Source organism: Sturnus vulgaris, chromosome 1, assembly GCF_052056855.1.
Source record: "Sturnus vulgaris isolate bStuVul1 chromosome 1, bStuVul1.hap1, whole genome shotgun sequence".
Taxonomy (NCBI): Eukaryota; Metazoa; Chordata; class Aves; order Passeriformes; family Sturnidae; genus Sturnus; species Sturnus vulgaris.
The window spans coordinates 153,785,921-153,806,401 of NC_142243.1; the positions used below are offsets into that span (position 1 = coordinate 153,785,921).

A 20,481-nucleotide genomic window follows, 5' to 3' on the forward strand; every position below is an offset into this window, starting at 1 on the left:
TCAGTGAAAGCAGAAAATAAAACACTGAAGCTTTTAATTTCATCCAAGTGAGATGTGTAAACCACAAAATCCAGGGCTTGCACAGATTGGAAACAGAATCTCCAGCTTTGCCCCATGGAAAACTGGGTTAATGGAAATAAACATTTATGGTTTCATCCAGTTTCTCCACACAGCCACTGCAGGTTTCTCCATGACAGTCTTTGTGCTAAGGAAGACTTTGGGAAACTCTTATCTGTGAGTTTGGCTTTGGGAAGTTTCACAAAAAGGGGCAGAAGATCAGCTTTCATTTTCCATGAGGAAGAACCTTCCTTGCTCTACCATTCCCAGCTCCCTTCCAGCATCTGGAGAAGACAAGATGTGAGATTGAGACCTTAAATGGTTTAGGGAGCAGGGGAAAAGTTCTCTTGCACCAAACCAAATTAATCCAATTAATTCACCAATCAAATTAATCACTGGAGTGACCTAATGCTCATCCCAGGTTACCCCGTGGTAGCACAGCTTTAATAAAAGCAGATTAACAAAAGGGACACTGCAAAGCTTTACTGCGTTTTACTGCAGGGGACACAGTGAGATGCAGTCCTGTCACCTCACTGCTGGAGTGACAAACTGCCCACTTGAACACCCACAGGAGGAGATCTGTGATGGCACGGCTGCACCCCTTACCCCAGGATTAATTAAGAGCTTCCAGGGATGAGCAGGGACAAGGGTGATGCTCAGCAGGTACCAACCACACAACTTGGATTTGCTCCTGACAATGGCAGTGATGAGCAGCACTCATGGCTCAGTTTTTCATTCATAGAAATCACAGAATAACTCAAATAAGAGAAGAGCCATGAGGATCATCAAGTTCAACTCCTTTCCATTCTTATCTACCAAAGCATACCCAGGGAATTTTCATCGAGGTTTGCTCATGGTGTAGGCTTTGAACCATCACCTCATTTCATATTTGGGACACTTGGGTGAAAAATTCTCTTAAGGGAATTGTTTGCTTCAGAGGCACGTTCTCAAATCAACAAGTTTGTGAGATTGCAGTGGAGAACCTCCAGCTGTATTTAGGTGAACACATTTATTTTATTTATCACACAGACTGCTGCTATCAGCTCAAAAATAACTACTTGAAATGTTATCTGTGCCACATGCCTTATCCTACAGAACCTGTTGTGTTTTATAATGACACTATATATAAATTACCTCTCTGATATATGTCCAGCTTTATGAGTTAACTCCAAAGGAAGTTCAGCATCCCGAATTATCATTAAAGGTGAGGATGAAACTCTATAACTAACCAGTACATCAGTGGAAGTTTAGCTTGGCAAGAACAACACAAATTAGGGTTACAGTTTTCAGCTAAGGAAGAGAACAAAGAATCAGAATTATAAGTGTGATTCTGCATTTCCTCATGTTTTCATAAACCAGAAATACCCGAGAGCAATTCAAAGAGCCTGAGCGATCTGGTCTAGTGGAAGGTGTCCCTGGACATGGCAAAAGGCTGGAATAAGATGTTTTTTAAGGTCTCTTCCAACTCGAATAATTCCATGAGTCTATGATTTCATAGGTGAGATGCAGTATGGGGGAGGTAACAGCACTGCCTTGTACACAGGAGTGAAAGGAGTTTCATATCTTTAAGTTTTATGGTGGATATAACATTGTTCGTTTAGACCTTGAAAACAAGAAAGATGTGCCCTAGAAAGGTCAATAAATATCACTTTTGTCTTCACTCTAGTGCAGCAAGGGTTAATATATTTCCAAACACATTTTTTAGTGGGAAAATACCATTGCTGTCCCCATTTAATCATGTGATAAATGCAGCCATCAAAGTGGGTTTAGAAGAATACAATTTCCTTCCTTTCAATAATTCATCTCTGCAGGGGGGTTTAAATGTATTAAATAACACTGCATCCACTTTGGTGCAAGGTGACACACTCACTAAGGTTTCACATTTGTTACTCCAGTTGCTGCATGCGATCTTTGCCAGGGCAAAAGTCAATTTAGACTCTTGCAGTGCAACTTAGGGAAGGTGAGGGTGAAGGAGAGGAGGTGGATGGGGTTTTATGAGCAGCCCCCTCACACCAGCAGAAACCACTACCACTGGGCAGAAACACTCACTATATAATTAAGCTTCAGGGGGGAAAAAATCATATACAGGGGTGTCAAGCCCATAAAGTGAACAAAATTCAAGCTTTTAATTCATTTTTTAATAATTATAGTACTGCCATTGTGGCCACACGTCCTGCAGACCCAGCCTACGTTCCATCAGCTCTGAAGTCTTGGCCTGTGTTTGCTCTCCTCTTCAGCTGCTGTCACACAGATCTGACAGAGCTGCCAGAGGTGACCCTCACTGCCCAGAAAAGCTGCATGCAAGGACAAAGCTCTCTGAGCAAGGTGACTGTCCATCCAGCTGTAAATATAATTTACGGTTATATTTAATTTTATTTTTTATTTGTGTTTATTTATATTGGTGTAGGTGCAGACATCTACTGACACGTATATATTTATAGATATACAAGTCTGACAAGCAGTGCTGACTGGAGCCATGAACTGCCCACACTCACTGGGTAAAAAGCAACACTCAGGAGGAAAGAGGATTCAGAATTCCTTGAGACTGGGTCTCATATAATAGGTGAGAAATGCTTTTGTCATCTATATGGGTGCAGCCCATATAGATATATGGGTGCAGCTCCACGAATAATCCTGATGTGGCAGGAAGATGTGCATTTGCAGTATTCTTTAAATTTAGGAGCTGACAGTACTTAAGGGGTAGAAACGCTGGAGAGGGATTCTTTGCAAGGGTATGGAGTGATAAGGGGCAATGGCTTTAAGCTGAAAGAGGGTAGATTTAAATTGGATATTTGAAAGAAATTCCTCCCTGTGAGGGTAGTGAGGCTCTGGCACAGGTTGCCCAGGGAAAAGCTGTGGCTGCCCCATCCCTGGGAACATTCCAGGCCATGCTGGAAGGGGCTTGGAGTAACCTGGGATAGTGGAAGGTGCCCCTGCCCATGGCAGGGGGTTTTAAACAGACGATTTTGAATCTTTCTTCCAATCCAAACCACTCTGATTCCACGAGACAGAAGCACAGCAACCACCCAGGCAGCCACCACAAGCAGCGGGGAAAAAAAATATTTACAGATCTGTCTCAGGCTATAGAATAACAATAATGTGGGCACCAGCTGAGTGATCTGTCCCAGCCTCTGGACACAATATAGATTTTTTTTTCCCTGTCAAAGAGCTCTGTTCCATTAGCAAGGCTGGCTCTCGGCCGTGCTCTGTCGCGTGGCCCCAAACGCCTCCACGCGACCCCAGGGTCATTCCCTGGGCACAGCAGGGTCTGTGCCAGCCTGGGGTGAGAGGAAAGTGCCTCCCAGGATTTGGGAGCATAAAAGCAAGTGTTTGCAGGGCTGGGGGCGAGGCTGGCACTTCCCAGACAAAACAACGCCTCGGTTTGAGGCTCCAGCAGTGACTCAGAGCTGGGGTAGAGGAGCCAGAGGAGCTGCTCTGGAGGAGGCTCCGTACAAAAGAACCCCTTCCCTCACCTTCATCCCCTGCCCACACACAAACCTCTGTCCTTTCTGACTCAAACAAAAGGAAAAATTAAAAAATAAAAAACCAAAAAACCACAAGAGAACAAACAAAGTAAAGAAACCCCTAACTAACCAAAACCCAGCTAGTGAAAACTCAGTTCTTTGCCTGGCTGCTGATAGAGGCAAATGCAGTTTCTGGTTCCATCAGCAGACACAGACAAAGTGGGCTGGTTCCTTGAAAGGCACTTAATAGAGGATTGCCAAGGAAAATACACAATGTTCGAGTTGTTTGGGTAATTTAGGAAATGGCAAGTTCCTCCCAAACCTGAAGATACACATTCCTTTTTTATATAGGTTTGGTCTTTTCTTACTTTTCTTCTCTAGTAGGATGAGGAGACAGGAATGTTACTGGAGGCTCATACCTTCAGCTTTTGACAATTCCTTCAATTAAAGCTACAGTAGCATTTGGGGTGTTTCTTACATGTTTTTACTGAAGCCCAGAGCATTCCTGGTGTCCCATAAAACCTGCCACCAGCAGCATCTGAAATCTGGGTGTTTTCCCAAGGATTCTTTAAGTTTTACAGTTGAAAAATGCTGCTTCCCTGACAAAAGAAAAGGGGAGTTTAATGGTTACTTAGGGAAGTTCTGTGCCTATAAAGCCCACTGGAATTTTTTTCAAGATCGTGGGCATGCTGAGAAGAAAAGACCTTCCCTTCCCAGACACACTGGAAGCAGAGCAAGAGTACTTTGGGACATTCAGAATAGATTCCACCTCCCTTGAAAATACAGGGAACAAATTAAAAGATTAGGTGTGAATCTATTTCCATCCACTTAATAAAATCCCTTTATGAGGATCTATTTTTCTACCCCCAAAGAGGCAGAAAAAGAAAAGAAAATATTTAAATTTTCTTAAGAAAATTGCTTTAATGACTGCCTTTTTAAAAAACCCAAACCCTTTAAAACCAAACAAAAGCCCACACTTGAGTAAAGGCAAGAAAAAAATAACTGTGTGATTTAAATGCTCCATATTGACAACCCTAGAAACAGGAGAGTGGGTTGATTACAATATGGCTTTTAATGGATGCACAGTCATTTAAAACAAAGTTGGCATTATTGAAATAACACTTTTTACAGACATAGCTGCATCCCAAATGACCTTGAAAAGACGTAGCAATTACTACCACATATGCAAGATAAATTATCACCAAAGCTAATGCTTGATTTCCTGAGATACAGCAGCCAGACGGGAACATTAGGAACTGGGATGAGTTCTGAGATAAGATGGTAGAGTCAATAAGAGAAATGCGTAAATAAAAAGCTCCATTTGTCAGGGCAAAAGCTGCATTTTGATTGTGAGAAATTAAATTTTGCATTTCAGGGAAATACACACCACATCCTCTCACAAAAGTGGAAGCTTGTTTCAAACATGAGGAGCATGAGGAGCGTCTACTGCATTAAAAATTCATCATTAATTATTGTTCAAAATAAGCTGTTGCTGCTGGCTTAGCCTGTGAGATCACACAGAATCACACAGAACCACAGAATCACTGGGTTGGAAGAGACCTTCAAGATCATCAAATCCAACCCAAGCCCTAACACCTCAACTAGACCATGGCACTGAGTGCCACATCCAGTCTTTATTTAAACACATCCAGGGATGGTGACTCCAGCACCTCTCTGGGCAGACCATTCCAGTACTTTATCACTCTTTCTGTGAAAATCTTTTTCCTAATATCCAACCCGTATTTCCCTTGATGCTTGAGGGATGCTCAAGTTCCAGCTTGAGACTGTGTCCTCTGGTTCTGTCAGTGCTGCCTGGAGAAAGAGACCAACCCCACCTGAGTGCAGCCACCTTTCAGGGAGCTGTAGAGAGTGACCAGGTCACCCCTGAGTCTCCTTTTCTCCAGGCTGAACAGCCCCAGCTCCCCCAGCCGTTCCTCACAGGGTTTGTGTTCCCCTCCCCGGCCTCGTTGCCTCCTCTGGACGCTCTCGAGCGTCTCCAGGTCCTCCCTAAACTGAGGGGCCAGACCTGGACACAGCACTCGAGGTGTGGCCTCACCAGGGCTGAGTTCAGGGGAACAATGACCTCCCTGCTCCTGCTGGCCACACCAGTCCTGATCCAGGCCAGGGGACATTGGCCTTTTTGGCCAGCAGGACACACTGCTGGCTCATGTCCAGCTGCCATCCATCAGTGTCCCCAGGTCCCTTTCTGCCTGGGCACTGTCCAGCCACACCATCCCCAGCCTGTAACATTGCAGGGGGTTATTGTGGCCAAAATGCAGGACCTGGCACTTGGACTTATTAAACCTCATCCCACTGGACTCTGCCCATCCATCCAACCATTCCAGGTCTCTCTGCAGATCCCTCCTCCCCTCCAGCAGATGGACACACGCTCCCTGCTCAGTGTCATCGGCAAATTTACTAATGAAATACTCAACGCCCTCATCCATGTCATCAATAAAAATATTGAACAGGACTGGCCCAGCACAGACCCCACTGGTGACTGATCCCAGCTATTTGCAGCACCATTCACCAGCACTCTCTGGTCCCTGCCATCCAGGCAGTTCTTCACCCAGCACAGAGTGCTCCTGTCCAAGCCATGGGCTGCAGCTTTTCCAGGGAATGCTGTGGCAGACAGTGTCAAAGGCCTTGCTGGAGTGCAGGTACACAACATCCACAGCCTTTCCTGCATCCACAGATCCTCAGGGTGGCACAGTCTTGTAGCTGTGCTTATACAACACCTACCATGACAAGGGCCTGGTAAAAATAGAAGCCCAAATAACCAAAGCCATTGCACACTCACATACATATACACAGTTTATGCAGACATTACTGCCAAAAAAAGTTATTCTTCCATAAAGCCAATGACTGGATCTTGCTGCCCCCAAAATGAGAATTTTACTCTAATCACATAAAAAGAACAACTTCATAAACACAGGAAGAAAGGGAGAAATGATGCTTCCTGTGGGAAGGAAGTCCATTTAAAGCAAGAATAAATTGATGCAGTAAATAGAAAAAAGAAAAAGAAAAAAAAAAGCTGGTATATGCAAATAGACATTTAATAGCCATCTTTGTGCTCCTAAGAAATATAATTTACTGACCTTTGAGAGATGGGTCAAATAGGCCCATAGAATAAGAAACAAAGGCATCTTTTTGGCAAGTGCCATGTTCCAGAGCAATAATTATCCTTTCCTCTCCCCGTGAGCAGTAGGAAATGAAGAGGGATGCCATTACACCATGACAATTACTGTAATTTTAATTTCTAAATATTGCTAGGAAAGTTTCCTCCCATTAAAAAAAAAAAATCGTCCTTTCAGATTTTTGATGTGGTTTTAGATAAAAACTCATTCCCCAGCTAAAACACAGCTGTGCTTCCCCTTCTCCCACTCCCTTTGGGGAAGCACCCATAAAGTCTTCCTTAAACCCACTTTCCTCCCCATTAGTGGAGAAGAGAGAATTGCAGAGAATCACAGAATGGTTTGGGTTGGAAGGTACCTTAAATATCCTCTTGTCCAACCCTCTGCCATAGCAGGGCCACCTTCCACTATCTCAGGTTGCTCCAAGTCCCACCCTTCAACTCATCCAACCACGGGCACAAAAACAAATAAACAGTCTGATAGATTCTTTCTTTCAGAAGTAGATGATGTTGGATGCACAATAATTATAAAAAAAAGTTTAAAAGAAGGATTCTTTTCATCTCCTGTGCTCAGAGACATTATTTGATCTGTTGTGGATTTTTCACAGTCTACCAATAATTATTTTAATATTATGGATAATCTATTCCTGCTATTAGAACATTATCATATTATATGGAGTTGCTGGACTGTGGGATGGATTTCACCCTAGAGGACACACCTGGTCAGCTGTCCAGCCTCTCCTGCCACTGACCACACTGTCCCAGGCTCCAGGGGACACCTGAAATACTCCCAGTCCTACACTGGACTCTACCTGGGAGGAGGAGTTTGCACCTTGGTGCATCCGTGCAGGGGGAGAAGTTGGATCTGAAGCCCATCTAGCCCATTTGCCCCCAAAATAATCAGGAGCAGAGGCGACCATATCCCAAATCCTGTCTCTGCTGTGAGCTGCCCCAGCAATTCCCATGAACTGGAAACTACCTTCCAAAATTCCCCTTAATGAGCTTTTTGAGGTCTCATTCTGCCCAGTAGGTGAAGATTTAAAATTACTTTCACAGATTCAAGGGAAAGGACTTTCTTCCTTTATTTTTTTTTTTAATTGTTGCCACAAGGCACATTCAACAATGATCATTGAGTGTAGTAAAAAGTTGTGTCTTTCAATATATGCACCTATAGAACTCCATTGATTTGTCTATACACAAACACATTCCTACAAACATATATTTGATTAAGAATTTATATAACTTCAGGCTTCAAGGAGTTTTGGATCAATGCCTTTATTTTGCCCTTATAAACAAATAAAGTCAATTAAAGAGTACTTACAACAAACCACAACGGGCAGGAAACTAATTTTCCCAAGGCTTCCCATGGCAATTTTTACCTGTTACATAGTTCTAGGAAATCAATTACTCCCTAAAGGGAAATTATTAGGGCTTGTGTTACCCAACATCTCACCTTTCCCACTCACCAGTGGGAGAGAAATGTAGGGACAGGTATCCAGAAAAACCAGTATTCCTCAGACTTCTTACAATTTGCTGCAATAAATTAAAGTATAAATAAAAGAGAACAAAGCCCTGCAGGCAAGCAGTGTTTGAATCAAGGCTGGACCTGTACCAAGTCACTGTGCAGCTTCACAAGGCCCATAAATCAGGTCTCCTGAACATATGTAGTGTTTTGCATTATTCTATAGGGTGTTAACTTTAACACCTTAATATATTCACATAGTGGTCAGGTTACAGTTCCTGTGGGAACCATACATTTGTATGTCCTGGCCAATCTGCTGCTGCAAAAATAATAATAATAAGTTAAAACTAACCACACCACCACATTGCCTTCAGCAGGTTTTAGACCTTTAATTTTTCTCCTTCCTGTATTTGAGGGAGGAAGAAGAGAAGACATGTGACGATGCAAAAGTACAGGGAAGCTGAAGCAGATGTGAATTAATTTTCATCCTTCCCTTGCATGAAGGCTTGTGTGTCCCCAGCCCAAGCAAGTGTCACTGCATGAAAAAGATGCTCTTGGGTGTGATCAAGCCTATTTCTGAGTCAGAACCCTCTCACCCAGGACATGCTACAACCTCCTTTTGTAATCCACCAAAACCACCTCACCTGCAAGTGACATCTATAAGGAGAAACAACCTGAGCTGATCCAGTTTATCCCAATTTCTGCTGATTCTGCCTGACCCACACCAACCTGATCCTGCTACAATATCCCAGGGGTTGGATTCCTACCTGGTTTAAGGCAAACGGGGTTGTCTCTGTCCCTTTCTGCCTTCAGCCTCCTTTTACTCCAACCCCACCATTACTCACTTAAAGATTTGAGTATTTTTTGCCTGGCATCCTAATTTTTTCCCATATTAAAACTCTGTTTACTTCTACAGAAAGTTGTTTTTGGAGTCATCAAGCAATTTCAACATACCAAAAAAAACTGTTTTCATCCATGCTTGCTCCCAGTGCCAACAATTCACAGTGATTAGCACTCTTCATTCTATTTGCCCTGGTTAATGGCCAGCAGTGTCCCCCATCCTGTGGAGCAGCCATGGCCATGCCACCACATGGCAATTCAGGCAAGGACAGAGATGTTCCCTCCCCTGCAACCCACTCCACCAGCAGCAGACAACCAAAACTGGTTAAAAGCCCAAGAAGTGATACAATTCAGACAGTGTATAAACGAATCACAGCTAATTTGCACAGAATTACCCAATAAATATTTGTTTTATGTGAGATTTGACCACAGTTAAAGGATATGCTATTTATGCCCCTGTTAAACACAGATCACCAGCTGGTGGACTAAACCAGACTGTTAATTTTTATAAACACAGAGCTAAAAAGTAACATCTGTGCACAATCTCTCAAAAGGTAGCAGTGGGAACCTTCACTCTGGATGAAGGAACTCATCAGCCCTTTGGTGCCTTATTTACATTTCACTGACATCTAAACCAACCAAGGAACAAGGTCTAAGGCAGAATGGTAATCCTTGAAAATTAATAAATATTAAAGCTTTGGTCCATTGATCTGCATTAATGATGGGGTCTTCAGTGGTCCCATTCCACTCTTTTTTTTACAGAGAATCATCAATTCGAAGTTACAAAGTACAACTACTTCTTATATACATTAAGGAGGTTGTAGAAATCCAGGTGGTACAAGGCAGGGAGAGAAAAGTCATCAGGAAAGCAGAAAACCTGCTGACTGCCCCTTAAATGATAAAAAATATCCAAAATATCAGCAATGATCACTGAAATGAGACATAGAGTTCTGGGTTTTGGTATCACAGTATCAGCTGTAAATCCCTACAGGTTTCTTAGCATGTGGGATTTAAGAGGCCAACTTAATCTCTGCTGGACCTTTTCTTCAGCCAGTGGATCTCCTGCAATCAAAACTCTCTTGGAAATGTGTGGAGATTTCTTAAACACACACATACAGATATTAAATCCATAGTATTTTGCATTACTATTTATGAAAGACTACACATTTTTCTGTAAATATATACTTACACAAAGATATCTTTATAGTCATAATAATTTGCATATGTTCACAGGCACACATGCATCTGATTATATCTTATATATATTCACATACATGCACATGTGAAACTGAATATGTGCATATATGGAGTAATCAGAGTATATATGAATATGCATACACCAATCAAAATAAATATATATACTCTGATTCTATATAGTATTTATTCATTGACAAAAATCCTAACATAGGCTGAAAAATAAGAAAAAGGCTTAATTTGCATATGTATATAATAACTAACCACAGTGCAAAGTAGCCAAAGAAAGCAGAATACATAATCCCTCTTAAAACTGGGGACAGGTTTGAAAAAAACTCTTCTTAATTTTTTTTATGAAATTGTTCTTGGAATGTGATTTCACTGCACCTACAAGCCCAGCTTCCAGGAAAAGGAGGTGTAGGACTGCTTTTTGATATATTTCATAGCAGACAAAACTCCCTTCAAGAATGGAAAAAAATAGCCCCATGAGGACAGAAAAGCAGAGAATAATTATACAGGTCTTATATAAGTCTTTTTTCCCCGAGTCTTGTTATCTTCCACCTCCAAAGACGTCACACATCTCTATTGTGTGTCTCTCACTGGCTTCAATGTAGGCAGTGGAGGAGCTCCAAGCTCTTCAGCATCATTTGTGGGGTTAGAAAACAGCTTTTTTAGCACTGTACTTACTTCCAAACACAGAAACACACGTGAACTTACCTGTTTGGTGCTTCTCTGCCCAGTAGGAAGCAAAGCTTTGGATTTCTCTGCTATTTTCTGTTAAAAGGAAAAGGAAAAAAAAAATCAGAGGGAAAATGGCTGAGAAAAGAGTCCAAATATTTAGGGAAGGAATCATATGAAGTTATTTTCTTCTGCTTTCTAAAGAAAGGGATATAGAGAAAGCTCTTATTCTTTAGAAAAAACAAGGGAGTATAAAAGCATTGAAAAGTTCAGTCTTGCAGGCATTAAAAGTCTTCAAAGCTTCCACAATGACAAGGTTATCAAAACTGAAACAGGCATTTAAGGAATGACAGCTAGCATGTGGAAAAGTAGCAATTTATCACTCAGATTGTTTTCCTGATGCAGCCGGGCACTCACAAGCTGCAGTGGTTAATTTTGGCACTTCTGAATTGATGACAGTTTTTAAAATAAAAGAAATCCAACCTATATATGCAGTTCAGATGGGCTGTACTCATGCACATTAGGGGGAAAAAAGCATAAAAAGATGTTTGTGTGTACATGGGAGTGGAGCTTTTTACCCAAATAATTCCAACTTCTCGTTTAACACTTAACATAATTTCATGTAAAGACCCCACACTCAGTTTCTTGAATAGGACAGGTAAATAATTTAAAATTAAAATTAAAATTAAATCAAAATGAAGCAGCACTAGAGATGATGCAACTCTATTACACGACAGACATGCTGTTGAACTGCAATTTTATGTACATCTATTTATTTATTTAATTTTTAAGGCACAGGCAGCAAGTGCTGGGAAATAAATCAGTCCAGAGTGTTTCTAATAGAGACACATTATTAAGTGCATGTTGCCAGCCAAATTTCATTATCCCTCTATAATTACAATATATCCTTCCCATTGTTGCAGGCATGCGTCAGACTCATTAAAGTGATGTACAAAAGCCACCAGAGTTGCCCAGGTTGTATTTTGATTAATCCAGATATATCTCCTAACTTGCACTGCCAGGGAGGGTAGCAGTCTGGGGATGCTAAATTTAAGCCATTACTACAGTGTTTAAAAGCAAAGCAAATCTGCTCATCAGCAGAGGCTCCCCAGGGTAAAGAGGGTGAGCAAGAAGCAAATGAAGAGTTCAGGCTTTGTTTGTTTTATTAAACAGCTTGATCTTGGTGACACATTCCCAGCCACAAGATGTGCCTGGAAACTTTCTGGCACAGCCAAACAGCAAAGCAGAGCCAGAAGATGGGGTAACATTTGAATTATCAGTGCTGCCTGCACCTTTTCTGTGAGCAAAAAAGGTGAGCTATGCAATCACCTCTCCTCCCCTGAGTGTGGAGGCACACTAAAATAATGTCAGGGCTAAGCCAGGGGAAATACTTCCCCCTGAACTCAGCACTGGGGAGCCACACCTCAAATCCTGGGGTCAGTTTTGGGCCACTCCCAACAAGAAGGACATTGAGGAGCATGTCCAGAGGAGAGAATGGAGCTGGGGAAAGGTCTGGGGCACAAGGAACTGATGAGGAGCAGCTGAGTGAGCCTGGAGAAAAGAAGGCTCAAGGGAGACCTCACTCTCTGCAACTCCCTGACAGGAGGGTGCAGCCAGGTGAGGATCAATGTGTTCTCCCAGGGAACAAGGGACAGGAAAAGAGGAAATGGCCTCAAGCTGCTCCAGGGGAGGTTTAGATTGGAAATTCGGGATCATTTCTGCAGAGAAAAGCTTGTCAAGCACTGGAATAGGCTGCCCAGGGAAGTGGTGGAGACACCATCCCTGCAAGTGTTCAGGAAATGTGTGCATACGGCCCTTCAGGACATGGTGCTGGGTTAATGGTTGGATTTGATGATCTTAAAAGTTTTTTCCAACCTTAGTTCTATGACACTAGGATGCTTGACTTAGAAAGAAAGAAAAGAGGGAGGAAACTATTCATTAGCAGCCCCGTGGAGATGCTCCAGGCTCCTGGGAATTACACTTAACACAGATTGCCAGATGGCAGTGTGGAAGCAAGAGGGACACTCACTTTCTGCACAGCTCCATATCTCTGGATGGCATCTGACAGTTGGTTCTTCAGCCTGTCCAGCTGGAGCCGTTCTTGCTGTATTGGGAGAAAAAAGAAGGATGGTTAGCAGGTCTGTTAGGGATAAATCCAGTAGTAGGCTCTGTCTGCTGTCATGGGAAATTGTCCACCAAATAAATAAGGTGGGCACAAATGGGATCCTAAAAGAATCACTCACACTGGGGCTGACAGGATGCAATAGGATTTTTATTTTTTTTTTAGGAAATGTGATGCTTTGGTCTTTCAGGCCAAGTTAAATTAAAAAATTGCCACTGGATATTCAAGATAGCATTGGAGAAAATAACTGAAGGGATCTTTCTTTTTTCAGGTGATAAATCATGATAGAGTTGGTCACCTCATTTGAGAGATTTACTGGACTTGAGAAGTCAATCAGCCACAACATCCCCTCTCCTTGGTCTGGCTGTCAGAAACCAGCTTATCTTCATGTTTTCCAAAATACGAACCCAAATGTCACTGCCTTTATGGCTGGAGCTTGCTCCAGAAAGATTTCAATCTATGTTCAAAAAATAAACCAAAAAACCTGTTATTGGAAGGAAGAACACAGCCTCATGTAAGTACCCAACATGCTCCCAAATCTCTGCTCTCAGAGGGAATGACCAAACCCAAACAGTTCTCCTGGAACTGTTCTACACCCTGGATTTCAGATTTCACACGTGCAGGAGCTCACATGTCCAGATTTTACAGACAGATATGCTGCAAGGAAGTGAGATGTCACCTTAAAAAAAAACAAGTGGAAAACAAAATCCAATCAACACGAAAGCTACTGAGCAGAAATGTTCACTTTCCAGCCACTTCAGCTGTTTCAGAAAACTGTTTAGGATTACAAAAGTAGATTTCATAAAGGATGGGATAAACAATTTTAATTTTAATGGTGGTATTTTCACACACAGAAGAATATCCCAGTTCTTCATCTAAAGATTTAAAACTATTTTTAGAGCAGGGCAAGTATCATTATCTACAGATAAAGGTCCATAAACCTTATGTTTGTTCCACATGCAAAATAAAATAAGATTGTCACCCTGGAGAGCTGATCTTATGCTCCAGCACTCACCCTACCAAAAAAAAAATGGAATTCCATCTCTACCTCTCTATTTACATCCTTTGAGGTTAGTTTGGAATGAAGCCCTAAAAGAGCCATTTTCCATCAGTCTCCTGCCTTGTAGCACACTGATCCACTTAGAGCAGCATCTTTGCTCCTGCAATACTATCAATTTGCTCAGTTGGGCATCCTGACTCCAATATCTCCAGCAGCACTTGGAGATTTATGGGAAGTCAGAGAAAGTCCCATATTGCATCTTGTTGGCAGTGCATTGCTGGTGGAAAATAAGGAAGAAAAGGGAGGGGAAAAAAATTTTTTTTTTTTCTATATGTGCATGCAAAGCAATCCACAGAAAAATGGATTGGTGAGGACTAACTATAAAGCTCTGTAAGGCTTTTCATGCTGTGAGTAATTTTATGGGAGGAGAGTTTGCAGTGCTACCCAGATTCCCAAGAGGGACTTACTGACCAGCAGCCAATATCCACCAGAACAATTCATTCTGTGTAAGGGATGGGGGCTACAGGCTTTCTATCAAAATTTGTAGGTTTAATTACTAAAACTCCACTGTTAGAAAAAAAAAAAAAGTTAAATTAATTGACCAGTGAGCAGAAAAAAAAGTTGTTATATAATGTAATAGAGAGCAGCAAGTTTATTCCTCATATTACTGAAGTTGTTTCTGTGTTTATTTTCTTCAGCTCTTAAATATTTTCCTTCAACTTTGCATTCTTTTCCTCATGACAGTAAAACCTCATCTCCTGAGAGTCCCCATTGGCTTCAAGGGCAAATAATGACATATTTGTGTGGCATTGTAATTGGGCTTAATGTGACCTTGCCTGATTCCCCTTTGGACCCAATTTATGTCACAAAATAGAGCCTGGATAGCAGCACTTAAAAAAAAAAAAAAAAAAAGAAAGAAAAAAAAAGAAAAAAAAAGCCCAGATCCCCATGTCTCCAAGGCAGCATCTTTTGTTTCATCAAGCTCAGATGTAATTATGCAAGAAAATGAAAAAAAAAACAACCAAACAAAAAACCCCAAAACAGTCCTTGCCATGCATCATTAGTCAAAGCAATGTTAAAAATTATTCTTGCATTAATCTTGATGTCTACCTGTGGAAACTGTCATTCCAGGCTTCCCTCCCCATCCTCTGGAGTAGACCATTATCCATTCTTTATTTTTCAGGCAGGCTGAATTGCACATGGTCCTTCACAGGTTACCAAGGTAGCCTCAAGTGACCCAAGTTTTAAATCCTTATCTCAACTGCCTGTTGGCAAGTGCCATAAATCCAGGCTGTAAAAACCACTTGGTTAGAGATGAGTTGTGTGTTTAGAGCAGTCTTATTTCTAGGTGGAAGGGCAGTGAGAACAGAGTTGAAGTAATACAGGACTTTGGAAAATGGCAGGTAGTGAGTGAGAATAAAACATGAACTCAGGAAAGCTCCTGACTTAGAAACCATATGGGTGCTGGAAGCAAGAGTTTCACAGAAATCAAGCAGAATTACCCTTATTTTCATTTCAGGTGCTGAATGTTATGTGGGTGGAAATTCTCCTTTAACTCTCGCACCAGCTGGAATCTGGTCCCCACAGTTTGCTTGTGTTCATGCCCACAATGCACATCATGGGCCAAAGTCAGCAATAATATCTGGGTATAAAATCATTGTTGGAAGTTCTGTTTGTCCAATCCTTGCAATTGGGGACAACGGGATGGGGATCATTCATACCCTGGGACAGTGATCATATGAGTTGAACCTACAGGTGACAGCCCAGTCTGCACACAAAACAGATGGGATTTTCTGGGGTAAACTGGAATTCACAGTGCAGTAAATTCTAATTTAGAATCCTGCTCTGCCGTGGCCACAGCCTATATTTATCTATCCCCAAAGCTGCCTTTGCACTAGCACACAGCACTGAATCAGTGTCACAACCAGACATATTCCATGGCTTTGGCTTTTCCAGACACTTAACACACTCCCAAACTCACCTGCACCCCGTGCACCCACAAGTGAGTCTTGCTGCAATATTTTCACCCAGACTGAGACCCTGAGATAGATGTGAACTGGCCAAAGGCTCTGTTGCTGAGTTCTTGATTTCCAATTCCATATGAGCCAGTTTTGGGAGGAGAGCTGGTGTCTGCAGCTGTTTCCCCCTGGGTCATTTATAAGTGAAAACTACACTTGTTTGAGAGGAAAGGAAGTTATAGCAAGACATAGAGCATAACAGCTTTAAAGCATCCACTGCCACTTCTTATTTTCATTATTCCTCCTTCCACAAGACCCATCATTCTCCCCCAACAGCATCTTGACTGACACATACCCTGGATGAGCCTCTGACAACCTCAGACAGCTGCTTGATGGCTTTGGTGCTAGTCGTGATGGTTTTATTAGTCTCCTGCTGGGTGGCATGCCTGCAGAAGAGAAGAGATGATGGGAATTGCAATTGAAATTAATTGCATAATGAGACACTTGGAGAAATGTACCAAGCTGCAGAGCAATTGAGACAACACAACAACAGCAGCACACAGAGGCACAGGAGGGCTACAGGAGTCCTGGGTCTTGGAATGGAAGCCAGAAAGAAATACTGGGAAGGAGATGTCCAAAATATTCTTCCTGCTGTCAGCACAAAGACAATACCTGTGAACCATTCAAAGGGAAGTGATAAGGTGAAAACAGGGGGTGGACAGGGAACAAGGCCATCACAGATGGTTGGTATTGTAAATTTTCAAGGAAAGGTTGCACAGCAGAAGGAGACAGGACTGGGGAGGTGCCTGATGGCTTGCCCAGGAAAATATTGTTCTCAGGAGAGAAATCTGAAATTGAGCAGGACGAATTTATTTACCCTGGTCATCTACCCCCTAATGACACAGTATCACCAGGAAAGCTCTGGGGATGTGAAGGTGCAATGTGCTTTTTTGTGCTTTTTCCAGTGCTTTACCAGCACTGAAACAGGTGGGAACAGAGCCAAACCAATCACCCCTCCAGCCATGAGTGTCCTTCCCTTTTACACCCCAAATTCCAGTACCATCATTCATTGTAAGCACTGGTTACTGGCCTTACTCTTTGGGATCATACAAACGAAGGGGAAGAGACATAAATGCTTCCCAAAGGTATTTGTTAGCTCAGTCCAGTAGTTCTAAGGCTTTCTAAGGTCAAGAGAACACTCTAAGCTTCTCCAGAGAGCACTTCATATCCTTTTAGTCAGAAAGAAGTGGTTTTCCATGAGATTTCTTTCAAAAACTCAAGAAATACTTGCAAAAGACCTGGAGAAAATGATGGTTTTTTCTCTCTTAGAGGACACATATGAGCATGAGCCACAGTTGCATCAAAAAACTAATTTGTCAGTACCTTTTTTTTTTTCTTAGAGTGGCAAGATTTGAAGTAAATGGAGGTTCTTTGATTAAAAAATGTCAAAAATGTCTATTTATCTATTTATGGTGCCTCAGTCCTGAAGACCCATGACTTGTCCTGACTCTTCAGCTCCTTCCTTCTCCTCTGTCAGTTCTTATGGATAGCAGCTCTTTTAAGATTTAGGACAAGTCTTCCAGCACCTCCTATGAAGATCGAGGCCAGTCCCCAAACAGCTTTTACCAAACACAACCTTAATTACAAATACATCAGGACCTCTCTTGTCGAAGTCTTAATCCAAAGTTTGGCAGTTTTTTTCCCACTTCAATGTTTTTGTGCAAACAGCTCAGTTGGAAAAGCTGTCCAGGATCATGGAATCACAGGATGGCCTGGGATGGAAAGGACCTCCAAGATTATCCAGTTCCAACCTCGTGCCATGGGCAGGGACACCTTTCAGTGGACCAAGTTGCTCCAAGCCCCATCCAACCTGGCCTTGGACACTTCCAGGGATGGGGCAGCCACAGCTTCTCTGGGAAACCTGAACCAGGGCCTCCTCACCCTCCCAGTAAATAAAATTACACTTGAGTTCATACAAGGTACCTACAAGTGAAAGCTTAGTACACCATGAAGACATCTCTTAGCTGCAGAAAAGGAATTCAGATGTGTGTCAAGGGTTGAACACTCACACAGGAAACAAGAACTCCATTGTCACCATGCAAGAAAGAGAAATAATCTCACATGATGACAAAGCCAGATCCAATAATGAGTTTATACCTCTGTTTATTTCTTTCTGTGTTCACTCATCAAAATGCACTTCACTTACTGATGATCCCAGGACTCATCACACTAGCTGAGCAATTACATCACTTTTAATTGGAGATGGAAGAGGTGATATCTGTCACAAACAGGTATTCCACACTGCCACTGCGAGAGAGGGAGCTGGGAATTGAATCCTGTCACATTGCTGACATTGAGGAGTGCACAGTCAGCCTGATCCCCAATCTCTTAATCAAGTACATCTTGCCACCAAATGCATGAATTCTATAAGCAGCATATTCAAATCTCAGATTTCCATACCTAATTCCTCTTTACAGAAAGCGAGATGCTGGCTGGAGTTGACATCCATTTTGCTGACCTCATTAAATTATCTGCCCCAGAACAACTCAGGGATTTACATACCAGTAATTCCCCATCCCCAAAGTGAAATGGCTTGTTAGGCTCTTGTATCTGATCCTTCCCAATCTCTAAAGTTAAATAAAGCCTTCTTTATTTGCATTGTAATGTAAATTTTATGTTAGATATCTTATGTAATAAATTCGTGCTGGGCGCGAACTTTACTCTGCTGCAAAATAACTGGGAGCAGGAGTAGGAAAAAAATAAAAGTTCTGCCTTCCACCTCTTAATTCAAAATGCACTTTAACCAACATGCTGGTGCTTGATTTTGGCACTTCCCACTATGTTGTCAGCACAATTAACTTCTTATTCTTCAGCCTCAGAGATGCACTCAGGAATCAGACAATGATTATATTTAATTTACATTAAATGCTATTAAGACCTTAATTTAAAAAAAAAAAGCCCTCTCAAAACACTGCTTCCTGCTCCATTTTATTTTAATTTGTAATGGTAACAAGATATGTTGTTGTTGCTGTTTTTGTTGTTGTTTTTATCAGTAGTATTAGCAGTATTATTATTATTATTATCTGTCTTTATATTCTGCTCCCCATGGAAGCGTGCAAGTTAATTAAAGGGGTGTCTCTGATGAATAAAATTTCCTTCTCAAAAGAGTTCGCCACACAAGTTAATACTCCATCTGTGGAGCTGCCAAGTACCTAAAACACAAATGCAGTAAAAGATTTACCTGTCTACAGCTCTGCTCTGAAAACAAACCCTGGAAGGGTAAACACCAGAGAGGGCATCTCTTAGGAGGAGTAAAATCATCTCGCTGAGCATTTCTGCGTGCACAAACCCTGCATAGACAATGCACTAAATAATCCAGGAGATGCCAAACTGGTGCCTGCGAGTTCCTTCCCTGTGGCTGCAGTTTCCTCTGCTGGAGGAGCACGGTCCAGCGCATCCCGCATCCCCAGCTGCTCGCGGTTTGTTCTTTGAGCCATCACCCCTCTAATTTATTTATCCACTTCTAAAAGGAGCGCTGCAAAGAGGCAGATGCGGTGGGGGCTGCTCCCCTTCTCCTCAGGGACACCAGGAAGGAGCTGAATCTCTGCCTCTGCTGCTTCTTTGAGACACTGGATGAATGACCAAGCCAGCGGAAAAATCACCAGACCCCGCAGCAAACACCAACAAGAGAAGGAGTTCTCGCTGCCTCACCGTGCCTGCTGATAGTCACAACAATCCCAAAGAGCTTTGTTTCCCAGCTCCAGCAGGAAATGCCATTTCCACTTATAAAACAAGATATAGCCTATTTTATTTTCATCTGAGCCCTAATGGAAGAGCAATAATGAGTTTCTCAGATATAGATCAAAAATACCTTTGCTGTAGGGGTTTGAACATCATTAGATTCAGAATCCCCTTTAGGACAGGACAACTGCACAGCAAAGGAGTCATTTTTTTTGCACTTAAGAGTGGTCAAGTAGGATTGGCAAGAATTAAGCCAGATAGCTCAGCATAACTCAAAACCTGTCTTTCTCACAGCTGCTGTAATATTTACTGCAGTTCTCTTACCCAAAAAGAGGTTAAAATCAGAGTACTTTGAGCAGAGCACTGAGCTGCAGGATCTGTGGCTTAAGCAGAAGTAGTTTGAGCAGCTGTATGTACATTTATTCCATTGCTGCTGGAGACAGGAATGCATAAGGGAGCATCAAATATGCAGAGGGAAATTGGCACCACGGGACATCTCCTTCCTGGTGGTGTGGGAACTGATAGACCCCAACAAACCACAAATACAAGTAGATAAAACTTCATGCATTTCCCACAGGGACAGCAATGGATCCTAAGGATCCAATTTCCCTTTCTTCACCTAATAAAAGTGTTTAACTACAGAGAAAATCCAATGGAGACTGTTTGTGGTCTGTGGAGGGGGACACCTGTAGCATGAAGTTCTGCCCTGGAATGTGGTCATAAACCTCAAACAATGCCCTGTTTTTCAAGTTATTAGCTGTGGGCTGAGAGGGGCACCATGTGCTGGGTCTTAGTGTTGAATTTTATTAAAACCCATTGAAACCCAGCTGCC

The 20,481-nt window shown here is 42.2% G+C and overlaps 1 protein-coding gene across 13 annotated transcripts in view; it reads right to left on the minus strand.

Moving 5' to 3' along the window:
- Window positions 1–20,481, minus strand: part of TSNARE1 (t-SNARE domain containing 1) — a 451,500-nt gene that overhangs the window by 232,461 nt on the left and 198,558 nt on the right. For all 13 annotated transcript variants that reach the window (XM_088179949.1, XM_088179899.1, XM_088179963.1 and 10 more), the window contains 3 exons: window positions 16,264–16,354; window positions 12,858–12,932; window positions 10,868–10,924 (listed from right to left, as the gene is read on the minus strand). In XM_088179949.1, the coding sequence (XP_088036075.1) occupies window positions 10,868–10,924; window positions 12,858–12,932; window positions 16,264–16,354 (223 nt within the window). The remainder of the gene's footprint in view (window positions 1–10,867; window positions 10,925–12,857; window positions 12,933–16,263; window positions 16,355–20,481) is intronic.